At 44.6% G+C, this 23,297-nt stretch overlaps 1 protein-coding gene across 2 annotated transcripts in view; it reads right to left on the minus strand.

Moving 5' to 3' along the window:
- Lifr (LIF receptor subunit alpha) overlaps window positions 1-23,297 on the minus strand; it is a 66,836-nt gene that overhangs the window by 15,069 nt on the left and 28,470 nt on the right. For both annotated transcript variants that reach the window (XM_075975938.1, XM_075975937.1), the window contains exons 4-13: window positions 21,339-21,469; window positions 15,951-16,114; window positions 13,831-14,005; window positions 11,531-11,785; window positions 8,598-8,727; window positions 8,055-8,224; window positions 6,055-6,200; window positions 4,063-4,225; window positions 3,681-3,751; window positions 2,607-2,820 (exon numbers count right to left, since the gene is read on the minus strand). In XM_075975938.1, the coding sequence (XP_075832053.1) occupies window positions 2,607-2,820; window positions 3,681-3,751; window positions 4,063-4,225; window positions 6,055-6,200; window positions 8,055-8,224; window positions 8,598-8,727; window positions 11,531-11,785; window positions 13,831-14,005; window positions 15,951-16,114; window positions 21,339-21,469 (1,619 nt within the window). The remainder of the gene's footprint in view (window positions 1-2,606; window positions 2,821-3,680; window positions 3,752-4,062; window positions 4,226-6,054; window positions 6,201-8,054; window positions 8,225-8,597; window positions 8,728-11,530; window positions 11,786-13,830; window positions 14,006-15,950; window positions 16,115-21,338; window positions 21,470-23,297) is intronic.

Below are 23,297 nucleotides of genomic sequence, written 5' to 3' on the forward strand. Positions count from 1 at the left end.
TAAAATAGTAGTTGAACTAGGTATCAATATTTAGCAAAGAAGTGTTGTAGTATTAACCTTATTGGAATAACTATAGCATTTACCTTTATCCAGAAAATTAGTGACACAGAAGTTGAGGAGAGAAACTGAAAAGCTTCTAGAATCAGGTAGACGCACACTGGGGGCTAGGCTAGCACCGGGAGGAGGACCACAGCATGACCATGTGGGGTGAGAGAAGGAGGCAGGGGGCTGGGAAAGGGCCAGGGGACAATTAACTCTTGCTTTCACCGTCCACAGTGAGCAGAGCTCTATGGGGAAAGGAGCCGCACAGAGGAGGCAGACGGAGCACCCAGAAATGAAGAGTTGGCCATCTGCTTTCCAGGACTCATGCACCCCAACCCAAACGCGGGGCTGAGGGACCATCTAGGGGCAGCACAGAGGGTGGAGAATGGCTGAAGCAGCAGAGTTTGAGGTGGGGTGACTAGTGTGGGCAGAAGCATTCCCAGAGACCATGAGATGCTGGGGTGTGGAGTGTGTGTGCACACACTGGGGAGCGAGGGTAGATCTGTGGTTGTGGGAGGATTACCTTACTTTCTGCTAGACCTGGGCCTATGGGATAAGTGAGGAGGGAGGTGAGGTGTGAGGGACCAGAGTAGAGGGCAGCATAGTTAGGGCCAAGAAAGGGGAATGGGTTCTCACAGGGACACAAAAGAGAATGACCTCTCCAACTCATTTATATGTAAGGGTTTGGTTAAAGAACAAACAAACAAAACAACCCCATATATAGAAAGGATTTCAAATAAATTTGCGCTCATACAGCAGCTACTCGTCTGGACGTCAGACTGCTTTTGGGCTCAATGTGCCTACAAAGCCACGGTGCAAATGTGAGCTGAGGCTGTGTAGCCTCTGACTCTGGGAGTGAGAACTGCGGGCTGCTGATGTCAGTGTGTGAGCTGTGACACAGTTAGATCTGAAACCACCTTCTCAAAGACACACAGAATAGGCAGGGTCAGAGAGCTCCAGTTAGAGACAACACAGTAATTAAAGAGATACAACTGCCGTCTTTAAAATGCCCAGGTCCAAGTGAGGGCTCGCTGGACGCCTTGCTGAGCGCTGCTCCTGCACGTGCCATGCCGTCTGCCACGCCCTCCACTGCCTAGGTTTAGGGCTGTGCTGTGGCCTGGGTGTGGCCAAGTCTTTGAAACGACCCTGCTAAACCTTCCTGCTTCATAATTCTCTGTGATCACCGCCTGGGACAAGTCAATGAACCAGGCCAGTGCCAAGAAACCACCACAAGCGAGTGCTGAGAGACACGCGGGGGAAACCCAACCAGACTGTTTTTCTTTCTCTTAAGAGTGGGCTCATAAAAAGCTGTTCCCATACTGGGGAAGGACAGCAAATGAACTCAGGAAGTAGCTGGAAGAAGAGGTGGAAGTGGCCATTTAAAACTCATGACTCAGAAAGCCGTCTAGCTTTGGGGGAAGAGGAAAGGCTAGCAGGTGGTGGGGGTGGGGAATTAGTGAAGGGCACCAGAGGTAAAGATGGTTCAAGTAAGTTATGTACGGATGTGTGGAAATAGCAAGTTCGAGCACACTGCTTTGTGCTCTTAGTATATTCTATTTTTTTTAATTTTTTTATTTTTATTTATTTATTTATTTTTTTAAAATTTTCTCTATTATTCTCTCTGACGTAAAAATACATGCAGTTTCCCAGCGGAGACAGTGGCATTATGGAGAAGCCTGTTCTGTATTTTATTTTATTTTTTTTCTTTCAGTTTATTTATATGATGGTATATTCTATTAAAAAAAAAAAAGTGCATGTGAAAACCGAGAGGGATTGTGGCGAGTCGCTGGCAATCTGTGGCAATTTAGAGGCAAACACTGACATTTTAAAATTACATCTGGGTGGATTTTTTGGTTTTCAAAACCCTTACTAATGAAGCTTTCTTATCAATATGGAGAATTTCTATGTTGGGTTTGGAGCTGGACAATCAGGAGTTCAAGGTCATCCTTTGCTTCACAGCAAGTTCCAGGCCAGCCTGGACTATACAAGACCTTAGCTAAAAAGACAATTATAAACAATGACAACAAAAAAACACACTCAAGGGGAAAAAATTATCAATGACCACAAAGCTGCCAATTAAAACAAGTGCCTTTTTCTGCACAATGGGCTGCAAAAAAGGTCGGACAACAGAAACCCTTAGACTCGGAAAGAGAGTTTTTAAAAGGTCTTTGACCAGACAGTTTGAAGTATTGCCTCCCAAGATTGCTGCCCACGACCAGAACTCTTCATACTCTGTGACAAGCTAACTAGATACAGTAATTATTATCTTTCACACGTTTACTGAGGATACCCAGGAGGCTGAGGCAGGAGACTCAAGTCTGGCCTGGTTACCTAGTGTTTTCGAAGCTAGCCTGGACCACATAGCAAAATCTTGTCTCAAAACAAAACAAAAAACTACTACCGACTGCAGCCCTCAGTGAGCAGCAGCGGACACTCCTGTACTTGGTCCTCTGCGTGCATAGACAGACATGCTGTCGTACGGGAGGAGCAGGCTCATGAGGGGAGCTGGCAGCACCCACGGTTTCTACTTCCATCCGCTCCGGTAGGTTCTCGCGAGCACTCACCGTTCGGGATTTCCATACTGGCTATTTTAGAAGGTGGCGATGGGCCAGCAGAATTCTTTGCCACCACACTGATGATGTAGTCGTTTTTATCCAGCTGCATCTCTGCTCTGTGTTGAGGATCGAAGATCTCAGAAAGGGACTGGGTCTCCTCATTTGATGAGCACGATACATTATAGGAAAGAATCTTTCCATTAGCTTCACTAATGGGCAGGGGCTACAGCAAACGGAAGAACAAATTCTCTCATTAGAGCTTGCAAAAGGGTACAAGGCTTGGGCAAGGTCATCAGGCCTAAACTGGGCTAAGTTCCCAATAAAAAGTGAAAATAGACTATGAAGCTATCAGGAGTGTGAAACTTGAATTTTAAAATTCACTGAAGCCATGTTTTTTTTTTTAAGGCATGAAAAGGTAAAAAAGAAGCATACTTTTTAAGTACCGAAAATCCACAGAAATGTAAACATTAATATAAAACTGTTCAATTTTTATAATTTCCAGAAGCAAAAATGAAAGACATGGCCCGAAGGACTGAGCCACTAGGGGAAACACAGCAGTCTGGCATGGTGTTCTAGCACATGTATTCTTTCCTCCTTTTATATATTACATGACCGCTACAAAATCACTAGAAAAAATACAAAAATTGAAGGAAAGGGTGGCAAGATGGCTTAGCAGCTAAGGATGACTGCCGCCCAGCCTGAAGATCTAAGCTTAATCCCTAGGACCCACACAGTAGAAGAAAGAATCCCCACAAGTTTTCCTATGAGCTCTTCACATGCGTGGTGTTATGGGCCTCACAACTATGGGCTGGAGACTGAGGCAAGAGACCCTCTCAACGCTTGGGGAATCAGGAGTGATGGGAAATGCGGGCTTGGAAGACGGCAAACTTAACCAGTCTGGGAAGCCTGGGCTCCTTGTATAGATTTCAGTGACTTTGTATTTCATGGACCACTTACCAGTACAGTTGAATACTACGTAAGCAAGTACAATTGAAAGTATCCACAAAAACCGAGTTACCATTTGTACATTAAGCATTTAAATAAAAAAAAAATTAAGCATCCAAGGAAACCATAAATATTTACCTTCCAATAAATAATTAAGTTTTTTCCATCGGAGCTCCACTCTCTCCAAGTATCTGGTCCCCTTAAAGGAGCTAAGAAAGAGATTTTCGCATGAGAATTTGAAGACACTGACTGCAAGGCAGTGGACAGAATCAGCGACTAAAATGGGGTGCTTGGACTTCACTCTAGGGTATCTAGAATTATCCATAAAATGTGGCTTCTGTTTCTAAAGCAAAGCAACCGAGAAGCACTAGATGAAGCTAAGCTCTCAACTTCTACAGAACACAAGGGCTCAGAGAATGGGATGAAAGCATCCTCATAGTCATGTGACTGCCGCCGGGTACCTCTCTTGTATCCTCCCTGCTCCCCGTTAGTGATCAGCCGCACCATCGCGTTAACTTACTGGCTTCTGAGGTCAAATGTCTCTTTTCATTGCTCCACTTGCTCCACTTCCAGAAGGTTTCAGTAGAACAACGAACCCGAAAAGTGTACACAGTGTATGGATTTAATCTGTCCACAGCCAAAAGGTAACTTGAATCCTCGGCTCCTTTGATTGTGGCACTCCGCTATTTGAAAAGAAGTAAATATATTTGGGTGCTAATGTGTATATGCCATGTGTGTATGGATATATAATATGTCCATATGCGTTATACTGTTGATATTAAATCAGTCTACATTTGTGATATAAACCAACTAAACATCATGCCTGTTTGTAGTTAGAACAGAGTTCATAGTGTTTTAATTCTCACGAAATACTACAACAATAGAATTATGTTCCATAGTGAATGAAAATGAGGACATGACCGACCGCTCCTAGGTATGGTTGAAGAGAAGGTTTTTATATTGGAGATTTGAGGGGAGCACAGTCAGACTGAATAGACCAGCCATGGGGTTGGGAGATGAGAGAGAAAGAGAAGAGAGAGGGGAACAAATCACACAGGAGCTCAGAGAGCATGGAGCCAAAATAGCTGGGTTGCATAGGAACAAGAGAAGCTTATGGCTGGGTCATAAGGAATAAGAGAAGGTGGGGAAGCTCAGGGGCTGGAGAGACTTGGGGTAGCGGGTGGGGTATGCCCACCAGAGTGACTCTGTAACAGACACTTGTGAGTGAGGCCTGAGTGAGCCTAGAGGCTAGTATAGACCTGGATATGCTAATGGCTTCACAGACATACGTTAATGGGGGAGCCGTATGTCCGTTTCTCCAGAGACAAAGAGAATGACTCTCTTTTAGCAAGCAGAAACTATCTTCTTAAATGCCAGTCTTTGCAGAAAGGAATTTCTTGGGACCTAACCAACACATAGCAGCCAATAAAATACTGGGATGCATATTTAATTATTGAATCTAAATAATAATTGTCAGTTAAATTATATAGCTATTATTGTGATAATCAGTTACAGTTAGTAGCTAGTGATTATTAACTTTAACACAATTTGGCAATAAGAGACGAGCTTGGGGATGAAGACATTATTCCACGGATACTGGAAATCACCCTGGCGGCAAATGGTACAGTTTATGCGTGAGTCTATGTCACCTAGGGCCTCTAGTATGGCACTGAATATTTATAAAAAGACAAAAAAATGAAAATAAATAACATTAAAGTGAAGCAATTTTACACAAATTTGAGGATGAATGTGCCAGGAAAATATCTGAATCCTCAGCTGCCTTTTCCAAAGTGGCTTTGCAGGTCACGCTGTGCACTTCTGAATGCTTTTACCGAAACTAGTGAATTTCCAAAGTAATGTTCAACGACTGTACCATTTATTTCACAGTTACCACAAATTACAAAAGGGTACAGTGTAAGTCAATCTAATTATTTCAATGTATTAAAAAGTCCTCTTCTGACTTATAATTACCAATTAAAACTTGCTTCCACTGATACACTTAATAATTTAAAATTCTCTTCTACTCTCCTGTGCCACTCAGTCAAAGGCGACATACAGTCAAAGTTAATTCTTAATCACCCAGTTACACGCGAGTATTACAGACTAAGCCTGAGGGAATTCTGAACAGCTAAAGTTGAAGTTCTATTCTTTACTGTCCAGTTTTATAATTGTTTCGCCGGGCGATGGTGGCGCACGCCTTTAATCCCAGCACTCGGGAGGCAGAGGCAGGTGGATCTCTGTGAGTTCGAGACCAGCCTGGTCTACAGAGCTAGTTCCAGGACAGGCTCCAAAGCCACAGAGAAACCCTGTCTCGAAAAACCAAAAAAAAAAAAAAAAAAAAAAAAAAAAACATGTATAATTGTTTCAAGTGCAAATTACAATGCTGCCATTACATTTGTATATAAAGTCTTTCTTGGTTTATGAATCCCTGTAATACAGTTGGCTTAGCTGTTTTTGAATAATCTTATTCATAATAACCAAAAGAAAAAGTTTATAGGAGAATCTTACTTACCACTTCTTGTTCTGAATTAGCTTTGCAAATTTCAACTTGACACAAGAGATTAATCGTTGCAAAATTTCCTGGCAAATGCCAGGAAAGGGTAACAACTGTTGAATTGATGTCCTTCACTTTCAACGAAACAGGCACATGAGGAGCAACTGGAAACAGGATTATAAAGATTAATACCTGTAAATGTTCAGGGTGAAACGGTCTGCCCTAGTCAGACAAACTAGAACCAAAGGATGAGTCTATGCGGTAGGGGAGGAACAGCAGAGAGGTACTATTAATGCCTAAACCAATACAGTCTGTCGACCCAGAGACCTTATTTTTACTGTTGCTATGCAACCAGTGCTCTCAGAGAACCAACCGCGCTCAAGGTTGTTCATCCAGTGCTGGGAACGTTAGGCAGTAGAAGAGCCAAGTTTAAGAGGCTCGTAGTGTCCACAGAGGGTGACAAATACCAAGAGGTACTGACAGCCGTCTGTCCGGGGTATGTGTGCGGTGATGATGTGACTGACACAGGAACTCAGTGTGGTTCAGGATGGGGGGAGTCTTACAACGGCTGTGAACTCTGAGGTCAAAGGAAGAACCATACACAGGGTAAACCAGAAAACCAAACCAAACAAAACAAAACCACCACCACCAAAAACAAAAACGAAGGTGGACCAATGCAAGCAATACCGTCAGCTACAAAATGTAGCCTTTTAACTCTGGGATGAAACAGGAAATGATGACAAGATGGAATACTAGATAAAAAAGCAGGGACTGGAGGTGGCTCCGTGGGTAAGAGCACTTCACACTCTTCCCAAGGCCCTGATTTCTGTTTCCAGCACCACACCGCTGCCCACCATGGGCAGCTCACAACTGCCTATAACTCCAGCTACAGGGGATCTGAGTCCCTCTTCCGGCCTCTGCAGGTACCTGCACATAGGCGGCACACACAGCATATACCTACCCCCATAAACAATACAAAATAAACATGCATTTGGAAAAATGCTACAAAAGTAGCAATGAGGCGCTGGGCCCTCCACCATCCACTCGTGGATGCAGCTCTTGTTCATAGCCCTTTCTTCTGCTAGTCTCTGTGAGCTTTCAGGATGTGGATGAGCCTGGCAAGGGATGGCTCATTTGGGCTGACAATGGGACAAACCACAAAAAGACTACACACATCTTATTTCTGTTCTGAGCTGTGTATCTTTATTGTCCCCCAAAATTAAAAAAAATCATTGATATAGGAAGAAATTAGTAACTAAAAAACAATTTGGATGTCTCTTGGGGCTATTATGCTAAGAAATGCCAGCATCAAATGGTTATACACGATGCGTTTTTATTTAAAATACACTCACAATGACAAAATGGGGGATAAAGGACAGACAGTTGTTGCAATCTGACAAAGACAAAAAGACAGAGCGAGAGGGTGTATCTGTGTAAAGACACCGGTAACCACCATCACACTGAGATCCACACTGCCCACACAATGCAAAGGAACTCCTCATGGAAGTACTTCAGCACGTCTGAACACTCTCTAGTGAACGCACACAAAACTGAGCAAAAAGAATCATCTAGGTTAGCGGCCTAGAGAACGGTATGCACCGGTCACCTTCCTGTTCTTGTTGTCACCTCTGGGGAAAGACAGGAGGGTTCACAGAGTTGTAATTCATTATTTTTACAATAACTTTCTGCATCAAAAAAATATTTTAAAGTAAATGTTCTTAAGAACTGTCCAAGAAAATGTTCAGAAATCAAGAATGAGTAGACAAAGCTATGTATAATTTCGCTCTAAATGACTCAAATTTTTGTTTCAATTCAAAATAATCAGCAAATTTAAAGTTATTCATTTAAATGCTTTAAATTAAGATTCTTAAATAAATAATTATAAAATTGAAAAAAACGCTAAAGAAAATAACCAATAAACACTCATCCTTACAAGTCACCTTTCATGAGTCCCAAGGCTTGTCACGTGTTATTTTTATTGTAGTGATTTTAGACCCTGGCTGGCAATAGCGGCTCACCTCTTTCAGTTACGTTGATAAGTATTACTGATTCTGCTCGTCCTAGTGGGTTGTGACCGGTCAGGGTGAAGTTATAGATTTCTTGGTTGGGAAGCATTTGGAAGGTTAAACGACAGCTTTCATTTGTAAGTGTTTCAAATCTTTTCAGTACGACGGATTTTCCCGAAATGCTGTCAGTCACAAAGAAAAATAATTTCAGGACAGTAAGATGTAAATATGGTGGAGGGAAAAACATGGGCAGATTTTGACTAATTTTTATAAAAAGTTCAGTTCTAGACTAATCACAAACTCAAGGAAATGGTGTGTGATACAGAAAATAACCAGGCATAAGCCACTGCCTAGACTATCTGGGGCCCTTCTGTTTGCCTTCAGACAGAAGAGGCACGGCACTGCAACCACACAGGAGCCAGCTGCAGTCGGTCCAGTCACATGACCCCAATGCAGCATGCTCGCTTGCATGGCAGCAATATGCCAGACTCCTGTGTCACTCACCGGGTTCTTGCGAGGTTCCTGCCACCAGCACTCTTTCCCGGGGACCATTACCTTTCAGATAAAATGTAGTCTGTATTTCGTGGGCCCACCAGCCCTGTTGGCCTCCCCGGATTCCAGCTGCAAATAATCTCTTTGAAATCATGCGTCTCACAATTCAGTTTCTGAGGAACATCGGGTGGATCTGGAAGGAAAAGGAGAACAAAGTAGCTCCGTATCTTCTCCCCCAAACTGCAGTTTTACAGGCCGTTAAGTGAGATTTTGCATAACTCTCTTCAACTAATTTGCTGTTTACACGTTTCCTCCTTAGATGGTGCGGCAATTTTCTTATCACTGCTTCTGCAAGCTGTGTTGTAACAGCTCGCACTGCATCAGAAATAGGGGATTAAAACACTCTAGAGAGTGACTTGCAACTCAGCAAATTCCCAGCAGCAAGGTGAGAAATGAACTAAATTTCTTTTTCTTTAGACTCTACTTCAAAGTCTTCCCAGCTAAGTCACCAGAACCTACAGTTTGGAACCACTATCACGTCCCATCTATTTACACACTGGGATTGAGAAAGTTCTGTACATGCGTAAGATTCCTGGCAGATGCTCACAGAAACTATCTGCTCTGCCTTTACTTTGGGGCCGAGGAAAAAGAAAAAGGTCAGGTCTGGAGGAAGATGCAAAAGCCATAGAGTAAAATCTAAAATCGCTATGGTCCAGCACCTTATTAAAGAAACAGATCGCTATAATCATGGGTAACCAAACACAAAGAGACGCTGGCCTATCCTAATGCTGTATTTATATAAATACTTTCACTTTCTGTGAAAGTTAAAAACCATTAATCTGCCTGTTGAAATACTCTGCAAAAGTAATTTTGTTTTTGAAGGAAGTGAAGTTTTCAAATGGTACCCAGTTGTCAACCAAAATACATTTTTTTCTATACTCCTCCTAGAGATCTCAGTAATGCTTCAATTTTTATTTATTAATATTGCATGTGGGCCATGGAGCATGTGTAGAGGTCAGAGGACAGCTGGGTGGAACTGCCTCTCCCCTTTCATCTTTATACGGTTCCAGGGATCCCAGTCAAGTCCCAGGACTGTGAGACGAGTGTCCTTGCTTGCTGAGATTTCAGAGGCTCCTCCCATGACATTTTAGCTAATACTGAAGTTGACTAGTGAACTAGACAATTAGATAAACAATGGTGTGCTTATTTTGAAAACTGTTTTAAACCTAAGCCAAATTACCCACCATTTTATTAAAATTACATGCTGAAAATCTGGACTACACTTATAGTGATGATTATATTAGGATGTGAAGTATGCTTATTAATCTACTTAAAGTCCAAATAATAAGAATAAATAAAAAAGAAACAGGAATATGATAGGAAGTAAAAAAATGAGAAGACAATCTTTGAAATGTACTTATCTTCTTATCAAACAAATTAACCTTTAAAAGAATTAAATTGAAATTAGGTAAATCTAAATACAAATCCCCTATTTTTAATATACCAGCAAATATAAAATACAATTTTGAAAATATTATTAAGTGGGGCCACGGTGGGACACACCTTTAATCCTACCCTCTAGTGGATGCAAGCTTATCTCTGTGAGTTCGAGGCCAGCCTGGACTACCTAGGAATTCCAGGGCAACTAGGGATACAGAATGAGACAATGTCTAAAAACAAATTAACATAAGAAAACACCAAGTAGCAAGGAATAAATGCAAGATATCCGAGAGCCTGTATTGCTAGAATAGTTCACTGATGGAGAATAAAATCCACTCAAACTGTCTCACACACCTTTAATCATGAGACCCAGAGACAAAACTCAGAACTTACAAACTCACAGTAGCAAAAACAACGGCATCGTGGCCACAGGTGGTGCCCGCCATAGGGGAGGAAGTAGAAAGTTCAACATCAAAACTAAAAGTCCTAAGCACCTAATAATCTGAGGTCATGCCACAGAAGCTGCATGGCAGGCCTGCCGGCCACCGCAACATCGAGGCACATTTTAGGCTGCAGGAGCCGTCAATCGCCTTAACAGAGGTCTCCCCGAGCAAGGGCACCCACGCTGTAACAGAGGTCTCCCCGAGCAAGGGCACCCACGCTGTAACAGAGGTCTCCCTGAGCAAGGGCACCCACGCTGTAACAGAGGTCTCCCTGAGCAAGGGCACCCACGCTAACAGAGGTCTCCCCGAGCAAGGGCACCCACGCTGTAACAGAGGTCTCCCCGAGCAAGGGCACCCACACTGTAACAGAGGTCTCCCCGAGCAAGGGCACCCACGCTGTAACAGAGGTCTCCCCGAGCAAGGGCACCCACGCTATAGGCAGACAACATGAAGAATAAGACTTCTCAGCCTTCGTCGTACTGCTGCCCTCAACTTTCTTTTTTCCTTCCTTCCTTCCTTCCTTCCTTCCTTCCTTCCTTCCTTCCTTCCTTCCTTCCTTTCGTTTGTTTCTCGAGGCAAGGTTTCTCTGTAGCTTTGGAGCCTGTCCTGGAACTAGCTCTTGTAGACCAGGCTGGTCTCGAACTCACAGAGATCCGCCTGCCTCTGCCTCCCAAGTTCTGGGATTAAAGGCGTGTGCCACTGCCGCCCGGCAACTATGCTACTTTAAATGCTGCGAAAGATACAGTGTGCTATTAAAATCACTATAACATTTAAACCTGGGTACTTAAGAGTTTACATTAGTTAAGCGGGAAATTAATATGTATGAAATTATTAGGTGTATACTAAGGACTTTGAATCAACTATGACGTTAGGAATTTAAAATAACCTTAGCTGCTAGATGTCTTAACCTTACTGTGAAACTCAGAACTGACAGCGGAATAGGTAATGCAGGAAATGAGTTACAGGCTCCCATCCAAGCGTTCTAGAGCCTCTGTATAGTATCTGCTATAATGACAAGGAAATAAGGAAAAAACAGAACCAGCTGCAGAAAAGAAATTAAGGTTGGAAAGAGCATCACAGGCTAAGAGGAGCGAGTTAGCACGATATACTTACAGCCTGCAAAGACAACCGTCCCATACACATTATCTTCTGTTGTGAAAACCACATTTGTTCCACTGTTTTCAGAAACGGAAATGTTCTGGATATGGATCGCAACGTTTTCCCCATAAAGATGGATAAGGGGACGGAATGTCTTGCCAATCTGTCCTGACAGCACTTTTGTTGGACTGACACAACAAAATGTTATGTCTGAGCCTGCAAGAATCACTTTGTCTTGAGGAAAAACATTGGTCTCGGAATCAGGAGTCCCTAGAAAGAAACAAGAGGAATCGCAAACATGTCAGACGTCTTTTACACAAAACCACCTCCTTAGGACATCAGCTCCTAGGATGATTTTTATTTTCATTTACTTATTTACTTACTTATTTTTGTCTCTATTTTTATATGAATGTGATCTGTTTATGTGATCATGGTATGTAGGTGTGTGCATACGTGGAGACTATGAGCTGACATAGGGCATCTTTCTCAATGTTTCTCCACTTTAGTTTCTGAGATAGGGCTCTCACTGAACCTGGACCTTACCAACCAGCTAAGCTAGACAGAAGAAAAAGCTCCGGTGATCTGCCAACACCCACCCTTGGAGAGCCAGGGCTGCAAATGTCACCATGCCCAGCTTTAAGGTAGGTACGGGGGCTTGGGGGTCACAGAACCGCTTGAGTGGCAGGCACTTTACCAACAGAGCCCCTTATTTTTTATTATTTTGAAACAAGGTATTATTCTGTAGCCCGCATTGGCTTGGAATTCACCAGGAAGCCAAGGCTGACCCAAAGATTGCAGCAATCCTCCTGTCTCTGCTGAATGCCACCACACTTGACTCTTAAAATGAGCTTAAACTGGGCTGGAGAGATGGCTCAGAGGTTAAGAGCACTGGCTGCTCTTCCAGAGGTCCTGAGTTCAATTCCCAGCAACCACATGGTGGCTCATAACCATCTGTACTGAGACCTGGCGCCCTCCTCTGGCGTGTGGGCATACATGGAGGCAGAATGTTGTATACATAATAAATAAAGAAAGATGAGCTTAAACTAGTTCAGTATCTACAACACATAATGTGAAATACATGAAGATGTGAGATAATGCAGGTCTCTTGGGTTTCAAAGAAGTAAGAGACAGGCAAGAATTGAAACCATGGCCTTATTTACTTATCCAGGGACAGATCACAGGTCAATGTCAATGGTCATAGGTTAATGTTATATGCACAAAGAAAAAACCTAGCAAGTTTATTTCTTGGAAACTAATCTGTGTTTTTGGAGTGGATTTACATCTCATGCGCCAACAGGTGGGAGGCACCCCACAGCCTAACTAGCAGCTGGTTCTTTAATCACAGCTCTGCAGGTTAAGGTCAGGGACCCCAGCTCCACACCTAACAGCTGATCTTTATACAATGGCCTCCGGTCACCTTTCTACCCCCCACTCTTTTCTGCCATCTGGCTTCTACCTCTACTGATCTACGGAAGTGGATCACTGGCTCCGTGTTCGATCCAGGAACCACTCCTCATTTATCGTCCAAACTCATCCAAACTCCCTGTCTCTTGGGTTCCACCACACTGAACTCTCTGGACCACTCACAGCCCTTAGGCTACCTGTCTTCCTTCAGTATTGCTGCAGACAGGAGAGCTCCTAAGTGTAATCTTGGCCTTCAGAACGTAAGCACTTCAGATCATAAACACATCTGCGATCCCCAAAGGGGCATCTACAGCGCCACCCATGTCTCTGGATGCCAGTCTGGCATTCCCACCTCACCACTCGGTGAGACTGCACTTTCCCAGACAACCGGTTCTGATAGTTTGCTTCTGTGCCAACAGTCTCTCCAGCTATCTAAGGTAACAGACGCTGTTGGCACCCACTCCCCAAATCAGATTCTGCTTCTCGCATCCCGTCCCCCTTACTTCTGAACTCAGCTGTCCTGAGTTATATTTACAGTCTCTTGCTCAACTGCCACAGAGTCTCCTTATTTACCCAGCTGCTTCCGCTCCTTCCTTATCTGATGTTGCTCCATGGAGTGTCCGCCTGCAGCGAACACCAAACATTTTCTAGACCTCATTTATGGTCACTGACGGCCCCGGCCCCCACTCGCTCTGCCAGCACTGTTCATCCACCTGTTGGAAGAGGTCTGTCTAACTGACAAACGGTTTTCAGCGCGGCTTTCTGCAGCCCGCTTCAGAGTTTAATCCCCAGTCTGGGGTGGCCGCTTTAGAAGACAGCTGCTGGGATTCGGAAAACCAAGAACAAACGCTAACACTTACTCTTAAGTAATCTACCTCACGAGGAACAAGGGTCTGTAATAGTAAGCTTACAAGAAATGTTCTTCAGGAAGCTCCAGGCACTCCACTTTTTAGAGCCGGAGAAACGGTGATGGTTGATGTACCGTCTGATCCCCACAGAGTGAGGAGCGCATTCCAGGGGCAGGTCGGAGGTCCAGCTCCACTGGTGAACTGTATCTCTACCGTTCAGTGTCGTGTTGAAGGACGCCTAAAAATAAACACAAAGTTATGCTTCCAAATAGCGGTCCGTTCTGTGTGTCTCCAGGATAAACAGCCAGGAAGAACCCCACAGAATATGCGCAGTCAGCCACAGAGCCATCTTATAAAGGCAAAGGGGCCGCACTTTTGTACAGTGGCTTGCTTTCTCTAGAACAGTGGGTTCTCAACCTTCCTAATGCGGTGACCCTTTAATACAGTTCCTCGTGTTGTGGTGACCCTCGCCATAAAATTGTTCTTGTGGCTACTTTATAATTATAATTGGCAACTGCAGTGAATTGCAATGTAAACATATGATAAGCAGGATATCTGGTAGGTGATCCCCGTGATAGCAAAGGGGTCACGACCCACAGGTTGAGAACCACTATTATAAAGTATTAACAAGAAAGTTAGGCCAACACAAACATTACTCAATTATGTTCCCTGATCGACATTAGGTCCTACTGAATTACCATACAGGTGTTGAGACTCATCAAGGCCTTCAATAAAGCAACTTAGGAAATATGTTGCTATAGAAATGATTTCCATATTTTCATAGAGGAGAACCTGTATCTTGAAGAAACAAAGCCAAAGAGAGGGACCACACACACGCGCACACGCACGCGCACACACACACACACACACACACACACACACGAGACCAAAAGGCAGGTGAGAAATAGGAAATGTAAGGCACCAGAAGACTAGTCTGAAGATCCATTTTCTCAAGAAGAAAGATTCCAAGAAAAAAGGAAAAAACTAGAATGGGAAACCAAAGAAATGAAACAAGTTCCTAGGGAAACAGACGAGACTGAGACTGTAGTGCTCAGTGCTCAGCAATGCAGACAAAGCTATAGACACACGAGAAAAGAGGGGAGCAGAAAGACAAAGCAGAAAGGGGCAGTTGAAAACCACTGCTGGAAACCATAAAGAAATAGCTATGTAAGCACGTTATTTGCAAAAATGGAGCTAATTAACGGAAAGAATCGGCTAACGGAGTTAAACAACGCAGACGTAATCCTAGAACTAGGAAGACAGAGGAAAGCGTACTGCAAGCTACAGCAAAGCCCTGTCTCAATAGACAAATAGAGGCAGGCCTGTTCCTAAGGAGAGACAAGTGGGAAATGGGAGGGTGGGCTGTATGGACTGCTGGGGCCTTCTTCTACCCATCCTCAGGCATGTGGGACATCTTCTGGGGCTGTGTACAGCATGTGCCTTAACTGAAACACTACTGCCTAGCATTCCTCTTGCCCTAGCATCCGCGTGACACCTGGCCAACTTATCACACCTGTTCTTCTGTCTTAGAATAAGAATAAAGTGAGTGTAAGTCATACAAAACCACTGAAATATTGAGTCGGGGGAGAAAGAAAAAGTAGTGTATATAATGGTATTTCAGGCTGGTAACCTAAAGCTTACTAATTTCTCAATTATTTTATTCTTATTATGGTTAAATGTTTTAAATATTTATTTTAGGTATAATAATAGACAAAGATAAAATAACAGATTGAGTAAAATAAACTGAAAAGAAGCTTTTATTTCATTTATGCAAGGACATGTGCATTTAAAAGGCTGGGCATTTACTGGATCCAACAGGTAGAATTGGGAAATAGTTCTCCCTTAATTTCTCAACTTTCTATTACAGAAGTGATTTTTTTAAAACATTATTTTTATCGTTTATGTTGCCGTTGTTGTGATCTGTGTGTACAGGTAAGCGTGGCCATGCACTTGCCACGGTGTACAGGGTGTACATGTGGAGGTCAAAGGACAACTTCCAGAGCTCGGTTCTCTCCTCCCACCATAGGTTCCGGGACCAGATTCAGGCAGTTGGACTTGTGCGGCTCACACTTTTACCCCCAAACCATCCCGCCATCCCGTTAATGTGGATGCCACCTTGAAACCTTTAAAGGCTGTGTGGTTTCTTGAGCATCATAGGGAAATGGATTTTTGCCCCAACTTACTAATTTTACGGGTTCCATACGCGGATGCTGTAGAACCTTAACTTCCCAGGTGACCTTCAAGGGGTACGGAAAGGCAGAGCCTTTGTCGGTCCATTTCAGGTATAGCGTGGAGGTGGCGAAGTCAGCAGACAAACTCAAAACCTCGGGAGCATCTGGAATGAAAGCTAAGAATAGGAAAGAAAAGTGAAAACGTTTAGTCAAATAAGCACTATATTTTTCATACTGTACTTCAATTTCTCACTGACTGCTAAACCGGAGTTGGGGGCAGGTTTTTATTTGTATAGCCAGCTCCCAGTGATTAAAGGGACAAAACGTCAGCTGCTTGTTTCAAAGACATATGACACATTTCCTACAGCAGAGAGCTGCAGGGTTCCCACAATGCTCTAGCATCACCTGGTTGGGGACCTGCGAGGAAGCGGTGAAAGGGCTGAACCTTTAAAAACAAGCAAGCAAACAAAGGCCAGCTGGGAAAGGGCCTCTGTGCTCCTGCAGCTTCTCACTTGTCCCCCAGCAGCCGAGCCCCTCATGTGAGGGGCCACTACCCATTTAAAGAACTAAGAGCTGCTCCACGCTGTGAGTGTCATCAAACGACAGAGCCTATGCAGGTGATTTGGGCACTGAGTGCAGAAGCCAAAGGCTGACTGTGAAGGAGGATGGGAGAGACGGGGCAGCGTCCAGCACAGAGCGCGGAGTCCGCGTCCAGCACGGAGTCCGGGGGCCTGACACAGACACAAGCCAGTCAGCTGGGGCAGTGATGGAGAAATCTTGGCTAGCACAAGAGGCTAAGGGTTATGAGGTCAAACAGGGGAAAAAGACACTCTGCTCTGAAGAAATGACTGGATCAGAGGAATGAAGGATTCACCAGGAGGAGAAAGAAATAATCAAGATTTCTCCCAAGGGCCCCCACAAGCTCCCAGGAAGCAGCAGAGAGGAAACGGCATGAGAAGCCATGGGAAGACGCCAGCTGCTGGCTCCGGATACCAGCACTAGGAAGAGAGAGATGGGGAGAGCACCCTGCAGCCTGCCCTGTGAGAACAGCCAGCTGAATCATGTGGAGCCCAGAGGAGCTTGTGCCACGGGGCTGAAAAAGGACTGGGGACACAGCTATAAAGACTGCGTGCGACACAAAAATGCACCTTCAAGGAGCTGGTCACAACAGCAAGCATCCATAGGACAGAGCTCAAAGTCGAAGGAAAAGAGACAAAATGCAGGACCACTGGGCTGAGAAGGGGCAGGTGTCAAATAGTCCACATAAGACAGAGCTTAGGGACAAGGGATGTCAGGGGCGAGGGGATGGTTCTTTCGTATCAGTTGCTTTCGATTGCTGTGTTAAAGCACCACGGCCAAGGCAACCCAAAGAAGGTAGGGTTTGTGGGGCTTTCTGCAGGAAGCTTGGGAAGGCTGGGCCTCTGAAACTGAACTATGGAAAGTCAGCGATAAAGGCTGCTCAAGAACTCGGGCACTTGTGGAGGGAAGCTGTGTACTGGAAGGAGGTAGCAGGAAGAGTAACGTGTATGTCTCCAAAACTCCCTACCCACGGGGCATGACCAAAAGCCTCAGATCAGTGAGAAATGAGGGACATGTGTGGCTTTATCTGTGAAGCATAGGTTTGCCAGTGGCAGAAGCAGAGCTACAGATGTTCTTGCAAGCTTCTTCCTCAAACGTTAGGCACGCGAGGATAAGTTAGAGAAAGTCCAGGACGAGTCCTTTCTTTTCTCACTTCTAGTCATTTCTGGTGAAACTCAAGGGCCCCTAAATGAAGTCATGGTAAGTGAGAAACCACAGCAGTAAATAAATGTTCAGGGTAAGCTGGCTGGCTGTCAAATACAGGAAAATGGCAGAATAAACCATTATTCAATGTCAGTCTTGGAACCTAAAGATAAGTTTATAAACTTTGATTTTACCAAAATTTGCTGAATACTGTGTTTTACACCAGACTTAATATTTGGAGCTGCAATTGATCTGGAAAGCGTGGATTTAAAGTCTGCGCTATATAACAAAGTCAGCTGCATGTCAGCTATACAGGGGCATGGAGCACGCTCCATGGAGAACCCGGAAGTGGAAGCTGCATGAGAAAGCAAGCACATGGGTAATGAGAGGCACGAAGTGAATCTGGTGCCAAGAGAGGGCTGGTCCAGGTGCCAGCAATACCAGGACTGAGCTAGCAGCAACCGAGGGTGACTGAAAACACCATAGTGGAGTAACTTAAACACGATGAAATGGGCACCCTGAAATGCAGCCATGCTAACCCATGAAAGATGTTTCTTTCCTACAACTAACTCTAGGAGCCTTTTGAAAAGCCATATAAAAACCTACTCCTGTATACGCTTCCTAAACTATATACATATATGAACAGAATTTAAATGGAGTCACCATTTAGTGGGAAAGAGAGAATGCCCCAACTAGACACACTGGGTCAACAAGTAAAACCTCCGATGCCAGAAATGGGTTATATCTTATTGAGTCATTGGTCAAAGAAATCCCACACCACCACCCCAAACATCACAGACTACTGTCAACACTATTGGCTACTCTCCATGACCAGATGGTAAGGCCCTATCACTGAAGGCACAACCTCTTTAGGTCAGTGAGCATGGGGAAACTGAGCTGTACCCACCTAGAAGCATCACCACCACTGAAGTATGTATGGTACCAGAAGATACTTTTGCATACTACTGGAGGAGAAAAGTAATCATAAATTTCCAAATACAAGGCCCGTGACCTATAACAGCAAGCTACCTGCAAGATATGCTGGCACAACAGCGGCACAGATGTTATTGGAATAACCAAGCACATCTTGATTGGAATTTTTAAGGCCTATTCCATGAGATGGAGCCCATGCAGGGCACTCTAAACTGGGAGGCAAAGAATCTGAGACTAGCGAAGTCATAGGCCCTAGGGCAAAACCTACTACTATTGTTCTACTAAGGATCACAGCAATAAAACGACATTGCTATACCCATAGATCTGCGCACTGCTTGATAGTCATCAGAAAAGCTTCTTCTTGCCACTGAGAGTAATTAACACAGAGACGCACAGCTGGACAATGTTCAGAGAGTGAGAGACTTTGGAGCACTCAATTCTAAATGGGATGCCTTTATCAAAGCCCTCCCAACAAGAATCAGGGATCTATGCAAAAGAAGAGGGAGAAAGGGGCTGGAGAGATGGCTCAGTGGTTAAGAGCACTGACTGCTCTTCCAGAGGACCCGGGTTCAATTCCCAGCACCCACATGGCAGCTCATAACTGTCAGAAGATCCAGTTCCAGGGGATCTGACACTTTCTCACCAATGCACATAAAGTTAAATAAACCATAAAAATATTTAAAAAAAAAAGAAGAAGAGGGAGAAAGACTGTAAGAAGAGAGGGCGGGCTGACTTGAGGAAAACACCATCTTCCAGACAAGACAGAATTGCAGCGTGTATGAACGCAAAGAGACTGTGAAAAGCACGCAAGAGATCTGCCCAGGTTCAAACCAGACAGAATCCGGGTGGCAGGGGAAGAGAACACCAAGCCCCACTCCTAATCCAGAAGCTATTTGCAATTGATACTGAATGGGAAGGAGGTGGCCCTGGGTACATCAACCACATCCCAGAGTAGGCTCCAGGTCCAGGAATGGTTGTTTGAAATAGAATGGCCTCTGTGTCTTTAGGGTTTTTTGTTTTGATTTCTTTTTTCTTCTATTTGTTTGATTTTTGCTTGAGACAGACATGCAGACAGACAGAGAGAGAACAAATAAGCATGAATTAGGATGAGTAGTAGGAATCTGGAAGAACTTGGGGAAGAGGAAAGACGACCAAAATACATTGTATAAAAAAGTATTTTTAAATAAAACATTTAATTATGTATAGCAAAAAGAAAGGAGGAAAAAAGAAAGAAAGAAGAAAAGAAAAAAAGAAAGAAAGAAAGAAAGAAAGAAAGAAAGAAAGAAAGAAAGAAGAAAAGATCCTTCCTTTCTTCAGAAACCCATGTAATTTACTCTTTAGCAGTTGGGTGACTGCAAAACACAGGTCACCATCCCTGTTCCACTGAAAGATGGTGAAGGCCATGATTACAAATGAAAGGATTTAAGAGACAAAAACCCACTGTAACTTCCCTTCTCTGCATAATAGCAGAGCGAGCTGCTCAGGGGCCCCATGGGCTGCAATCTGCCTGTCTTTTGAACTAAAACAGACATCTGAGGACAATTTTAACTTGAGCTCAAAGACTCAGAAATATCCATACAGAAAGGAATTTAAATTGACAAAATGACCCAGCTAGAGACCACACCCACCCAACCGCTCCCCCCCCCCTCACACACACACACACACACACAGATCAGCAAGCATGTGCAGGTCAGGAGACAGCTTGTGGAATCTACTCCCTCCTTCCACCATGAAATTGTCAGGTCTGCATGGCCAGTGCTTTACCTCCTTCATCCAGCCATCGGGTAAGACTGTGTCTGGACAGTCTCTTCGTTATTATTCTTTCAAACACCTAGGCTGACATAGATCTTCCCCAAGACATATAACCACTCCATGGAACTGAACAAATCACAGTTAACTTCCTTTTCTTTCCCTTGCCTCTAAGTCAGTAACCTTATAAGGTTCGTCACGTTATTATGACGCCACTCTGTCACAGGTCACACACTAACAAACCTCTTAGCCACCCATGTGAGACACCCATGAACGCCAAGTTCCATCTCTGTCTCCCTGGGTTGCCTCTGTCCTTCCTGTAGACTGGTGGCCAAGGTCCTAGATGTTCACTTAGGAGACTCTGGCCAAATGCCTGTGCACAGGGCAGAACACAAAGTCCCTGCCCCTTCCTTCAAAGAACACACTTCCTGTGGAGAAGACACGAGGTAAACATCTAACTACACACTGGGCCGTGAATTCAATTGAGGGAAATTGCCACAAAGAACCGCAGCATGCCCAAGTGTGGGTGAACAGTGGGAGGGGGTCACCTCTGGGGCAGTCAGGCTACAGTCCGAGAACAAAGCACACCCGAGAAATGTCGGGACACAGGAAGGAATGGAGGCGAAGGGCGCTAGGCTAGTAACCACGTGAGGGGGGGAACCTCAGCTTCATCTACTTTGACTGGAAGACACATTTGCCTCCTTCCTCAGCAAGGACGCTAAGTGAATGAAAGTGGCAACATAAATGAAATTCAAATAATCATAGGTTCGTGCCAGTTCCCCAGCACCACGGAACTAACGGTGATTTCACTCCATTCACAATTAACTTCCACGCGGCTTGGGGACGCACACCTCTAACCTGAATCCTCTGAGCCTAAGGCTGGAAATCACAAGCTCAAGGCCAGCCTGAGCTACATGGCAAGTTCTTGTCTCGAAAACAAAAATCAACTGCCAAGGTTAACAATGAATAAAGCAAAAATTTCTTTTAAATACTTACAAACATCTTTTTCATTCAGGGTGAAATTACTTTGGAAGCCATTCAGGTAATTTACTGTTACTTCATGATCACCAGGTGAAAGGGCTGCAATTTTGATGTTTGTTGTCTCTAATCGATGACAAGAACGGAGCCTGTAATGAAAGAAACAGAACTTTAAATAGCATATAAAAAGACCGCCATGCTCATAAAAGCCTGATTCAGCACAATAAGCAGTAGACAACGCCATACGCCTCTGTGTAACATTGGGTTGTTGTACTATATGCTAAGACCGAACAAAGAGGAGCTAATGGTAATGGTGGGGTTTGGGGAGTAACCAGACTGCCAGAAAGTACAGAGCGAGCAGAGGTCTTAGCACTGCTCCGATCCCTCCTCAACCTGGCCAGAGCAGCCTCAGCTCCACAGGCTGCTCCCTTCAGCACAGAACATCAACACCCAGCGCCTCATGCTAGAGGCAGGCTCAGCAGAGGCCGGTGGAAGATGTCAAACTAGACACAGTGGTCCCTCTGCACATACCTTCTCTCCTTCCCCACAGCTCTGCCTCGACTTAGGGTTTTCTGTAACAAAATTTCATCATTTGGCTTTGGAAGGGCTTCCAGTCCCTTCTGGACCAAAGAGTCTTGCACACCACCGTGATTCTCCGCTCTGATTTCACAGCCCTTTGCTTCCCTGTGGGCCATATTCCCATTCTTATTTTCACTACTAAGAACTTGGCCTCTTGCACCGTAGCCCTCACCCAGGCCTGAGCAGGACTCGCGCTCAACATTTGCTTAGGACTTTGGGCTTGACCCTCCAGGCTCGCTTCTTTAACTTACACCCTAAACCATCGGAATTCTCCAAACCACACCATCTCATTGATTCATCTTGGCTACAAAGTCTTGCTCTCTGGTCGCAAAGGAGATGGCGCTTGTGTCTTCTGTCACACTCCGCGGTCTCTGCTCCCTTGTAAGTTACCTGACACTTCAGTCAGCCAGCCGCCCACAGTTACTGCGGGGACTCGTTGTGAGGCCCTGGTGAGCAGGACTTAAGTTTCTTCCCAGTGTACCACACCGCAGCTATCCGCCATCCATTACCCACCCAGAGTTCCAGGATCCCCTCCCAGGACTAGAGCTAAGACTATCCTCTGCCCCTCTGAGAACAAAGAAAAACCTGAAGCAGTCAACGGTTACACACTTCAGGAAGAAAGTCCCAAAAGCCAGCACAGGCCACGCCCCTTCTTTTCCCTTCTAAGGACCTCCAAACACAAAGGGGTTTGGGGTGGAAATCCCAGCTAAGCCCGAACGTAAGCAGAAAACAGTCCTTCATTTTCATGAGCAAAACATAGGGGTTTGAAGACTGTTTCTGCGACACCCTCCAACTCCTCTTAAGTGATAAATCATCCCAGTGCTTACAATAATACTTGGAAAATGTACCCTGAAGGGGCATAGCGGACTGTGTTTAAACACATTATGTCTGTTTATATCAGGACCACTTGTTAGCAAACTGGGACTTGTGGAGAACCTTCCTTTGATTAGCAATGCATTGTCCTGCTGGGATTAGGGGAAAGGGAGAGACACTGTGTAGGCCTCCACTTTCGGAAGATTTGCGTCATGCCCACCCAAGATTTACTCGAGCTATGAGGTGATGCTGAGAGCTCTCCCCATCCTCCCAAGGCCCATTTCAGTCTCCTCCTTAATAACATGGACCCGTTGTTTACAGGACCTTGCCTCCTGGCTAGGCGAATTTATCTCCAAGACTCTTGAGGAGCCGGACTTATTAACATCTGAGACAATCTAGCCAGTGTCTGCCTAGGGGTTCTGTTGGACTTCTTAGGAGTCTTCTAAATAGAAAATCATTCCTTCTTGCCCTGCTCGCTTCTTCAAATGCAGGGCTACTCCTCATGAATCACCTTGAACCATGAGATTCCAGGCAAAAGATGCCAAAGGAACCAGATGGCAAAGACAGGCTCATCAATGGCTGTGC

The sequence above is a fragment of the Microtus pennsylvanicus genome, chromosome 6 (genome assembly GCF_037038515.1).
Source record: "Microtus pennsylvanicus isolate mMicPen1 chromosome 6, mMicPen1.hap1, whole genome shotgun sequence".
Taxonomy (NCBI): domain Eukaryota; kingdom Metazoa; phylum Chordata; class Mammalia; order Rodentia; family Cricetidae; genus Microtus; species Microtus pennsylvanicus.